At 42.9% G+C, this 12,043-nt stretch overlaps 1 protein-coding gene across 4 annotated transcripts in view; it reads left to right on the top strand.

Annotated features, from left to right (window-relative positions):
- Positions 1-12,043, top strand: part of LOC140536726 (roundabout homolog 2-like) — a 115,903-nt gene that overhangs the window by 101,682 nt on the left and 2,178 nt on the right. For all 4 annotated transcript variants that reach the window (XM_072658705.1, XM_072658704.1, XM_072658703.1 and 1 more), the window contains 7 exons: positions 91-218; positions 1,954-2,229; positions 5,259-5,418; positions 6,691-6,951; positions 9,044-9,243; positions 11,261-11,425; positions 11,669-11,908. In XM_072658705.1, the coding sequence (XP_072514806.1) occupies positions 91-218; positions 1,954-2,229; positions 5,259-5,418; positions 6,691-6,951; positions 9,044-9,243; positions 11,261-11,425; positions 11,669-11,908 (1,430 nt within the window). The remainder of the gene's footprint in view (positions 1-90; positions 219-1,953; positions 2,230-5,258; positions 5,419-6,690; positions 6,952-9,043; positions 9,244-11,260; positions 11,426-11,668; positions 11,909-12,043) is intronic.

Genomic DNA, 12,043 nt, shown 5'->3' with positions numbered 1-12,043 from the left:
TGGTGGCATGTAGATCATACCCTTACATATGCATGTTTCCTCCCTCTCTTTTTCTCTCTCTCTTGTTCTCTCTTTATCTCTCTCTCTCAGTCGTCCTGGCCTGCTGAAAGCCGGTGATCCTGGCTTCCCCTGGCTGGCTGACTCCTGGCCCTCCACCAGCTTGCCTGCCAATGGCGGCCTGGGTGCCTCAAAAGACCACAGCAACTTTGGACGCGGAGGTAAGATCCCAGGAGCCTGAAAAATAGCTGAGAAAAATAAAAAAATAAAAGGAAAGACCTGAAAGAGCAGAGTGCCACTTCAAAGCCCCCTAGGGAAGGAGCAGGTCATAGGTTCAGGGTCCAGAGCACACTAGTGTGATACGTTTTGAATTCATGTATGAGCGATATGAATATTTCAGTAACCTGAGAATCCCTAAGCACTGGAAATGACAGGTGATCACACACTTTCCAGAACATTCTCTTTTAATTTAGTCGTCCTTTATACGTCAAAATGGCCGTTTTCACTCTTTTTCACTCTTACACCTGAAGTGTAAGATATGTAGATGCCATAACTTTGTTGAGTTTTGAACTGGAGCTTGTGGTGCTAACAAGTAGAGGAGAGCAGGGCGCAAATCAACATTTTTTTATTTTTCATTTAATAAATATGTAACAGTTGCTGTGTAGCAGTAAAATACTTTTGATGAACAATTCATCTGAAGTGAAATGAGTGCAGTGATGTTAGTCCTTGCCCTCTAGACAGGGTTTAATGTAACGCACTGAGAGCCAGTTGTAAGGGTTGCTGTAAAGTCTAGTAAATTCATCTGTGAGCTAACATTACTATTTCTGGGGCATTATGGACCATTGTTTTCTTTGGGTGGCTCAGTTGTAACACTGCATGACTAACAAACTAATTAATTAACTAACTAAGCCCACTATGTGGGGCCTGTACTTTAACTTGTTTAGCTATATGATACTACTTTAGTACTACACTACTACGCAGCTCAGTGATTAAAAAACCCATGATAAAAAAAGTTACAATGGCTGTCAAAATTTGACATATGAGAAGGTGACCAAAAGCACTTTTTACCTGAACCTATAAATTGTACATTTTACCTTGCAGTAGTTTGTGCCCTACTCTCCCCTAATGACTGTTTATTAGCACCGTGGCACTGTGCTGTCTGCAACCCTAAATCATCACACACTTGCCTTAAAAAACAAGAGTTTCTCACCATTGAGTTGTCAGGCAATCTCAAGTCAACTTGCTTTTAGGCTTTGTAAGACTGTACGAGATTGCTGTCTATGAAAATGTACAAATATATGAATGAGGTTTTAAGGTGGATCATACAATTGTTTTCAGCTACAAAACTTCCGTTTATCGATTTTTATAGATAACAATATGAACAATATGAAATCACATAAGCATGCCTGTGAAACACTTAACCACCTCTATTAGCCATTGTAGCTCCAGTTGAAACTGAAGAAGTTTCAGACATTAAACGTCCTGACAGACTTTTGTATAACATCAGTTAAATAATTAACCAGTTGGTTTAGGATTTTTGTCAATATCACCACATTGAGCATACCTGTTTAAACATGTGCCTGTGTGTGTGTGTGTGTGTGTGTGTGTGTGTGTCTGTGAGTGTGTGACAGAGCAGGGCACATTTAGATCTCAGCAAGCTCATCAGTGCTCTGCGGGTTGTGCTGGTCTGAGCTGAAGGTCAGCTCCATGTGTGTGTCCGTCTTCCCTCGGCCGCCACACGCCCCCCCACCAAGCATCCCGTGTCATCTGATAATTAATCTGCTGGCTAATCACTTTTATTTATCTCACCTCATTTGAGCTGGGTTGAACTGGAGTAGGGCGCATTGGAGCATCAGCAGCGGGGTGTGCTAATAAGCTTCACACTGACCTTAAGAGCTGCTACTCTGCCTCTTTTTCTTCTTCTCTCAATCTCTTACACCATCTCTCCTTTCTTAGACGTGCTGCCGGCCGGGGCCGGGGAGAAAACGGGCACCATGCTGTCAGACGGTGCCATCTACAGCAGCATCGACTTCACAGGCAAGACGGGCTACAGCAGCCCGGCCCGAGGCAACCAGGCCACCCCTTACGCCACCACTCAGATCTTGCAGTCCAGCAGCTTCCACGAGCTGGCCGTGGATCGGCCTGACCCGCGATGGAAAGCCTCGCTGCGTGCCCAGCAAGAGATGGCCAGCCTGGGCTATTCACTAACCGACAGCAGATCCTGCGCCAACGGTATAGTCAATGCTCCAGAGGTGGGGGGTGGGGCGTGGGGCTAGTGCATTCATAGTGCATTTACAATTTCTCTCTCACGCTCCCTCCCTGAAAATTATATTCAAACGGCTTTATTGGCATCATTTATTAATAACGACTGCGGTCAAAGCAATAAAAGTGATGACATTATGTCTAACAAAATTCATCTGTGTATTCATTCTGCACATTATCTTACATGACAACAACATGCACTGTATGGACAAATGTATTGGGACACTTGCTCATTCATTGTTTCTTCCAAAATCTAGGGTGTTAAAAAAGAGTTAATCCTGCTTTTGTTGGAGTAACTGTCTCTACTGTCTAGGGAAGGCTTTTTAATACATTTTTTTTTGAGCATTGATGGGAGGATTTAATTGATTATTATTATTAATTGATCACCACCCCACCTCATCCCCAACTCATCCCAAATCTATTGGATGGAGCGTTCCAGAGAAAACATGTTCATGGCTCCACAGCTCCACAGGGCAGTGGTAAAACAGCGGTTAGAGCACTGGGCTATTGATGACAGGGTTGTGGGTTAGATACCTGAGCTTGGCAAGCTGCCAATGTTGGGCCATTGAGCAAGGCCCTTAATCCTCCCTGGTTCCTGTGTGTGTGTGTGTATGTGTGTGTGTGTGTGTGTTTGCGCCCTGCACGGATGGCCACATTTTCATCAGAAATAGTGAATATGGTTGTGTGTGTTAGCAATGAGTGCAACCTAAAGTAGCTGAATGCATTTATTAGAGGGGGTGTCCACAAACATTTGGCCATATATTGTATTTTCATACATAAACTGTATGTGATTATGTACTAGTTACTGCTACCCAAACCTGACAAGACCAACACGAACAAAAATAACAAGCTTTGAGTCAGGTTTCACTTGAAGCGCTTTCTAATGAGTGATTTTTATGTATTAGATTTGTGTTTATTTAAAGGAACTGAATGCACTCGCATATTCTTTCTCTGTTTCTCTGCCGTGTGCGCTCTCTCTTTCTCTCTCTCTCTCTCTCTCTCTCTCTCTCTCTCCCTCTCTCTCTCTCTCTCTCTCTCTCTCTCTCTCTCTCTTTCTCCCACTCTCTCTCTCTCTCTCTCTCTCTCTCTTTCTCCCTCTCTCTCTCTCTCTTTGTGGCACTCTTTTACCTACACTCTGACCCTGACGCTCTCTTGCAGATCTCTCTCTGTAGCATGCCCTCTGTATGCATGCACACTCTCTCTCTGTCATGCTCTCTCTCGCGTGCTCTCTCCCAACATCTCTCTCACAATCATAGTCTATAAGGTAGCTTTGCTCAGAATAGCGGGTTTGTGTTCGTGCATGTGCATATATATCAGTATGTACAAACACACACACTCACACAGGCATACCTCATATATATTTATATTGCAGTGGCTTAGAATACAATTTGTGTTATGTATACAGTTAATAATGGACTAACTCTAATTGGAGTATCTCTCTCTCTCTCTCTCTTTTTGTCTGTGACTCCCCCTCACTGAGTCTGGATCTGTGAATCTACCTGTGCCAGAAAGAGCTAAATGAGTTCAGTTTGCCCATCACAGGATAATTCAAGATTTAAATAAGATTTTGAAACAGTGTTGTTGGGTGATTTACTCAGTGTTTGCATAGCAAATTGAATCTAGCTAAAAAGATTTCTCTTTTGTAAGGAACTATTTTTAAATCGGTAGAGGAGATTCTCTTACGCTCTCTCCGTCTCATGTGCACTGCTGCTCCCTTTCCATCTCTGCCTGTTTTTCTGTGTCTGTTTTTATGAATATCACATTTGTAGCCTTTGCGTTCACGCCACATTGTTTTGGCCAGAGGTCAGTGACGATGGCTCATGGCGCAGTGCTGGGGTTGTCCGAGTACAGTCTGAAATTTGCTTGCTTGGCCGGCTAATTAGGAGCACAGGACCTTCTAGTATCTCCGAACGTCTAATGTAATAGTGAGAGAACCAAGGAAAGAGAGAAGAGAGAAGACTGGAGGGGCAAAAAAGGATGAGCAGATAAAAGCTGAGAAAAGTCAATAGGGAAAAAAGAAAAGAGGAAAAAAGTAAAAAGGATATAAAAGAGCCTGAATCAGGGGGGAATAGATTTAATATTTACATTTTTGCTGAAAACAGACCCGGAGGATATCGTCCTTAATCGCTCCTCTTCTTTTCATGTGTGTTTTTTGCTTCTCAGCCTTGGGAGTTTTTTAGCCCAGAAATGTCAGAGAATTACAGCACGTTGCTGTGGATTAATTTGATTAGCGCAGGCAGGGATTCCTCTGTGTTTTGACCCGTGGACATAAAATTAGTGCGCTGTTGCCATGCGGAGGCGTAGACAACGATGCAGCATCCACGCCTTTTCTAGCCCTTTTACTCAGCCCTTTTACTTTAACACCAAAGTGAGCCTCTGTCATGAGGATGCTGAGCTCAAGCCCATGGAAGAGGCCCTCCAGGTTGTGAAGGCTGCAAATCGCAGCATGCAGAGGAGGAGAAGGACGTGGCAAAGGAAAGCTCTTTGTGTCTTTGTGGCCCATCAGTGGCACAGACAGAGTTAGACAGAGGGAGATAGAGGGAGAGAGAGATAATGAGAGGAGAGGAGGTAGAGCAGGTGATGATAAAACAGCTTCCCTGGCAGTCTGCAGGTCCACAGGGGGAATGGGACTTGCTCATTAGGCGGCTCGCAGACTGGGCCTCTAATGCCTGTGTGCTGAAACACAGTGATGGGGACCAGACTCACTAGCTAAACTCTGACCTTAAACCTGCACAATTAGTCGAGCTCTTGCGCTCTTTCTCTCTCTCTTTTTCTCTTTTTCTCTCTCTCTCTCTCTCTCTCTCTGTCTGCCATGCACACTCTGTCCTTTTCTCCCTTTCTGTGTTGTATTGCAATTCAGAAAGACACTCTGGTCCTCGCAATAGATGCTGTTCAATTTTTTCCTTGTGGCAAGAATTGATTGTGTCTGATATTGAATGTGGAAATGTGTTCTTTGCTTCATTACTGAAGGCTCTCCTCTTCTCTGCTGCCCTCTTTAGGAGGAAAAAATGGTAAAAAGAAGAAGTCCAAAGGAGGCAGTAAAACAGCAAAACCTAACGGTTCCTGCTGGGCCAACATGCCCCTCCCTCCCCCGCCAATGAACCCTTTACCAGGGACTGAGATGGACCACTATGCCCCAGACCGTCAAGCTGAAGGAGGGTAAGATTACCATTAGATACAGATACACACTCACACACACACATACAGATTTATAGTCTTTGATTTCCCATTTTCAAGATGTAGAGCTACACTGAACATGTGGTTTAATTGGTGATGCAAAGCTCTTCTATTGCACTCTGTACACAAAGTAGCTGTTTCCTCAAATCCACCTGAGACAACCAAACAGCAAGGTAGTTTTAACTGTACTTCAGGGAACCTCTCTCTTTCACTAAATCTGCTGAGGAAGCGCCGTTCACAGACCCAACTACACAGCACGGCTGCCTTCTCAGTCAAAGTGCTTAGAACAGCAAAGGAAAAAGAGAGAGAGAGTTAGCCTAATGAACATTATGCTGCTTCCCCAAACACTGCTGAGTTAGCTGAGAGCTCTCCTTTTACAACTAAAGCCATAAAATCTCTTTGTTATGGCTTAAATTGGCGCTGGGGTTTTCAGACATATACCACTAATCTTCAGGGATGTGTTGAAATTTCAGCCCATTGTGAGCTTGCTCTGCAGTATAAACCTCTCAGCTCAAGTCTTTATATCAAGTGTTTCTCCATCCTCCTCCTGGAGTACACCTAACCTGCAGCTTTTGATGTTTCCCTGGCTCCTAACATACCTGATTCAGCTCAACACATATTACCCGAGCTAAACTGTGATATAGAAAGTGTGGAATAGGCACTACGAAATGCAGGCCAGGGATGTTCTAAGAAGAATATTGAGAACCATCTCATCTCTTCTCATTTTAAAATCCTTGAGATTTATTTTAAGACTGGTTTGTTTCAACCCCTGGAAGAAGTAGAGCCCAATATGGTATGTTTGGTTTGGTGCAATGGACAACACAACTACTTGCCAGTGAGCCACCACACCATGTGGGAGACTGGGGTTTGATTCCTAGTGTGACTGACTACACCTATCAGAGTCCTTGGGCAAAACTACTAATGCTACATTGGCCTACCTGTATTACGAGTAACCTTGTTAGTCGCTCTGGGTAAGAGCTAAGTCAACTACATGCTGTAAATGTATCTCTGCAGTGTTTGGAATGGATATCAAAGTTCAGTCTGGTCTTAAGTTTGAGTTTTAAGAACTTGAATATTAATCATTGAGATCACAACAATTCTGTTCATTGCTCAGTAGATTGAAATGACGGTTTGGTGTTGAGTGTTGCTCGATTTTATAGAAATACAAAAGAGCTTTTTAATAATGACCTCATTTTTGATTTTGCTTTCTTATGGGCACCGCTCTAAAATCACTTCCATTTATTGCTGGCACAGGTATGAGAGTGACAGCTGGGGTCCACCCCTGCCTGTGCAGACCTACCTACACCAGGGCATGGATGACGAGCTGGAGGAAGAAGAGCAAGTGCCCACTCCACCCCTCCGCGGTGTGGCCTCCTCTCCAGCAGCGCTGCCCTATGGCCAGGGCTCTTCTGCCTCGCTAGGCTCCTCCCACCATGAGGAAATGCAGTCCATGCTTCAGGCTCATTTGGATGAGCTCACTCGTGCCTACCAATACGAGGTGGCCAAGCAAGCCTGGTGAGAAAGCTGCTCCAGACAAGCACCATATACCTTCTGGATCTGTAATGGATCTATAGTACACACATGCAATACATGAAACAGAAGTAAAAACATATGGTCAAATATATTACAAAAATCATTGAATTCGAGTTTTTTATCTTCCTCTATTTCATGCACTTGGAGAAGGGAAAAACAGTCACTGCCTTTGGTGGTAAAAAATATTGCAACATCACAAGACAGAAATTATACTGCTGAAGATGTATTTTTCCACATAATGAGACATTTATGTGCTATTCAGAAATACACCTGGTCATAGCTGTGTGTGTTGTGACAGACAGTGGCACCAATCAACTGAAGTGAACGGATGTTTTTGCATATCAATACGCACTTCCAGGATTTCATTACCCGTTATTTAGTCTCCATGCAGCAGAAAACGTGAGGCTTCACCTTACCTTTGGAACGCCAAACACAGCCTCATTGATTACAGTTGTAGCATGCGGTGGGAGAATCTTGTCATGACAGGGAGGGGGTGGTGGACAGGAGCTCCGGGGGTAATGACTGGGTTGGTGTTGCTGGCGTCTTTGACAACAGGAAAAAGAGCCGGTAATTACACGCGGAGATGCTACGCGCCTGAGACACAGCGAGGTTGACAGCCCAGGCAGCTGTGCTGAAGATTACAGACGTGTAACTGACAGGCCTGCCCACTGCCTCGCTTCCCCCCTCCCCACCAACCCAATTACCAGCCCATTGTGTAAGCCTTCCACACAGCCCAACAATAGAATTAGCACCATCCGCTCCAGTTTTCCACATGGATGCAGGATAGACTGTAAATTCAATGTGTCCACATGGAGAACCTTCCCATTTAGCGTTTCCCAGACTTGATCTTCTACCACTGTTGAGGGTTTCAGCTGCTTCAGCCTTACATGGTTTGAGGCTCCTCAGTGATTTGTCTGGCAAAAGCACTGCTTCCATGTTGGGCTGAGGTCTGCTGCTACGAGCCAAGTTTGCGTCCCAGCTGGCCACATGTCATCATGGCCAGGCGTACCTAAGAGCATGATTGCCCATGTTTACAGTGTACGGAGAAGATGGCAGGGTGCCGTGCTTCCCCCTTAGCATCAACCCAATGCATCAAGCCTTTGGTAAAAAAAGAGATGGATAGTTTAGTGTTCTCCTCCAAGCGCCTTCAGCTCAGTCATGCTGCATTGCAGACAGTCTGATAAGACAAGACAGCAGAAAAAAGCTTGTGGGACACTTTGTCCTCCTAGATTAGTTTTCCTGTGACTGTAACAATTAAGTGACTATTAGAAAAAAATTGCAGCTTCAGAGTGACTTATGACAGATCTAGAAATACCAGGCTAGTTTAGGAACATCCTGTTCAGCGAGATAGTGATTTTTCAAATTGTTAGTGTAATCTATTATCAGCATCTTTATATAATTAGTATATTAATGCAACGAAATAAGCTATAAACCTTTGACTAATCCATTGTTATGTTAAGCTTTTAAAGCATTTTGCTTTTCCAAAAAGACACAAAAAAAGAACATAAAAAATAAGTAAATAAATAAAATGTTACTGAAAAAGAGCCGATACAATTATGTCATGGAAGTGTGATACAATGTTAAAACCAGTCAAAAATAACATCTATAGTAACCAGCAGAGCAAAATAATTATTACAAATTTTTTAAATAATATCATTACACGTGTATATATTTATTCTAAAAATGTGAAGCTGGAGTGTGAAACTGAATGTGTCATATGGATACAATTTTTTAGTTTCATAGTTGATGACAAAGTTGATGAAAAATGACAAAATGAAAAGTATAGATGTTATTGGATCGAAAAGGAAAAACTTTACTTTTTTGAGCCATAATTTGAAGTCAAAAATAATAATGATCACAAAACTTTAAAAATCACAATAAAACTGTCCTCCTCTCTGATTCCACCTTTAGTGTCTAATAACATAATGTAAGATTAGCTCATGAAAAATGTAGCGCTTTCTGGTAAACAGTTTAACTGACCCTGACCTTTAACTTCACCTTTAGGTGTTATTTCTTCCTTCACATTACACTTCATCAGTATTTACGGTGTGTTTTTGTTTGTTTTTTTCCTCAGGCATCTGAAAGGTAGCTCTCACAAACCCAAGACCCCTGCTCCACCGGTGGCATATGTGTCCAGCACGTTAGGATCAGACATTCTGACCGAAGGAGAGGATGAGGAGGGTGACAGTGAAGAGTATGAGCTGTCCCGGCAGCTGTGCGGAATAGACTACTCCCCTGGACGCAGCCTGGAAACCATGGAGGGAGCAATCACAGGTGAACAGCACTATTGAATCACACCCTCAAACGACCAAATCGACGAGCCTCAACCATCCAAGAAATTGCATAAATTCTTTAGGGGAAACAGTGTTGTGTGCTCTTGCTGGCTAGAATATTGCAGTTATAGTCACATTATATTATTTTCTGTTTCCAGCTAGTCTTTTCAGTCCTTTTTTTCCTGAAATTGAACAAGCACTTCTGAGTAAAATGCTATTGATTTCCAATTTTCTTCAGACATTATACTTTTCTCAGCAGATTTCCATGAATTAACAAAGAAAAGAAACAAAAATGGTGTCTTTCCAATCACAGCACAGTTCATATCAGAAAAATAAAAGCTATATCAGTCAGTAAATGCATTAATGGTAGATGGAAGCAATCATTTCTACTTGACATCTCATTTGAGCATTTTAATTTCCAAGTCAAATCTGGATGGATGATTGAAGGGTTTCTCACCACAGGCCCCTACCACCTCTCTTTCTGCCACTTTTCATAACCATGTCTGCAGAGTAACAAAATACAGCTTTCCAGATTAATAAGCGTCAGAGTAACATATGACAGATCTAGGAAGGCCAGGGCAGATTTAGAACCCATTCACAAGGACAGTATCTGTACAGTTTGAAGTACAGCACTGCTCTTATCAGCATCTTCAGTACCATGTTTTATATCAATATATATATATATTTTTATTTTTTTATTTTTTTGTTGAATGGAATAAATATTATATTGAATGGAATAAATGTTGATGTATGTAAAGAACAACACTAAAGTTTTCATGTTTAGTTTTAGACTACAAGGATAATTTAGCCAACAACTAATATAATCAGCAGAGGCTTTGTATGCACACAGGAACCTGTTATCATCCAGATATTGTTGTTCAGGAATTTTGTGTGAGGAAGTTGCCATGGGCATTCCTTGTTTGCAAACTGTGTTTGTGTGTCTGTGAGCCTTCCTGAAAAAAAAATATATATAGATAAAAGTTAAAATTTTCTGAAAATCCTGCACCTGAGTGAAGGTTCGACTAGGAACAGTAATATCTCCTTCTCCACCTCTTGTAGTTCTAGACCAAACCCCTATCTCAAAACGTTGTTCTTCGGGCTTCAGGAACTTTTACATATCTATTTGGTATGGTGTCTTCTTGAGATGTTGCTTTTATAAGTATTAAGATCCTCAGGTCTTTGGTTCCTAACTTTTCTAGAACAGAACATTTCATATAAAAACACACTAAAGGATTTGGTTTACATCTTCATCATTTAATGCAGAACATTTTACAATTTGGGGGAATTTTCCTTTTAGATCATTTTTTAACTGTCATTTACTTTTGTGAAAAAAACTAAGGAAGAAAACCGTGTCTGACAGATTTTATTTGGGATAAGGGGAAAATAATGTTTTTTGGCTTTTCTTGTAATGAAGCTACTTAGCTGTTTAAATGCTGAATCCGTAGAGTGAAGGACTGTAAGAGAAAGCTCTGGAAAATTGCACATTCAGTGAAGAGGAGAGGAGACCACCTTGGGTTCCAGTGCAGTTTCACAGTGATGATGGAACAGTAGACCTCCTTGCTTTGACACCAGGCATCTCTGATCTATGGCCTGTATGGATATGATTTAGTAGTTTCCCAACCAGTAATCTGCTGCATTGCTTGGCTTGCATGAGCTGTGGTACTGCGTCATCCTATCACAGTAAAGGTCCTTTTGTCTTGCTCCCCCACCCCCCAGAGAATGACCTTGCAGGACAGACTTGGAGTTTGGCTAAATATGACCTGCTTTGCCCTTGTCAGTTTTACATTAATATCAACCGACAGGCAGCTCTCTCTCCTGTCCTACAGGGGGCAACCACAGCAGCAGTGTGAACAGGCAACATGGCAAAGAACCAAGAGCTCTGAATTTGGCACAGCACACTCATCTCTGAAATGTGCAGTGCAGCATATTTATGATGTTCTTGTTCAAATTACGCGAACAGGCACCCCAGTAGACCTGGTCTGTTGCAGAGTCATTCCAATTTACCATGTAACCCACAGGACATGCCTATTCCCATCGAACCCAGTCGACCACTCCCGGGTCGATAGATGGTGGGCTGCTGGGGACTCAGAGCCTGGGCCATCAGAGGGTGCCACATGCTTCTCACAAACAGCGGGCCGAAACGCTGGCCACCGACCCTCGCAGGAGAGACAATGCTGCAGATGGTGAGACAGCTATAGGACTGTGGAACTGAAAAAAATCTATACTGACCATCTATAGTTGCGGTTATTGCCAGTGACAAAAGCATGGTCTAAATGAAAAAGAAAAGCCTTTACTCTTTTGTCATGATTAGTCATTTTCAAAACAAACAGATGTTTAAAGTTGTGAGTGCAGACTGTTATTCTTGCACAGTGATGTTGGTAATGATGTAGTGTGGATATATTAACACTACATTTACTTTCGTTCAGGGCGAGCTCCAGCCTCAGAGCCACTTCACAGTGTTGGTGCACGGCTGCATACGTCCTGGGGATCAATGGGATCTGAGCCCCCTGAGGAGTGCATGGTGTCCACACTGGAGCGGCAGCATTTGGCCCCCTGGAGCTCCAGAGGCACACTGGGACGAGGCTCTCACCAAAGGTCCAGTACAGAGCAGCAGGATTCTGCAGGCCGGGGGTCCGCCAGCATGGAGCCCAACTATGGACACCTATGTGAGTTTACTCCTTAAACTACAGGTTTTTAGTTTTCAGTCATTTTAAAAGTCAGGCAGTACTAGCCATTATGCCATATTCGTGCAATTATACATAGAGGGGGTGCTACAGTGTGAGATAATGGCACTGATTTGC

Source organism: Salminus brasiliensis, chromosome 16 (genome assembly GCF_030463535.1).
Source record: "Salminus brasiliensis chromosome 16, fSalBra1.hap2, whole genome shotgun sequence".
In the NCBI taxonomy this organism is placed as follows: Eukaryota; Metazoa; Chordata; class Actinopteri; order Characiformes; family Bryconidae; genus Salminus; species Salminus brasiliensis.
This window is presented reverse-complemented; position numbering and strand designations above follow the sequence as displayed.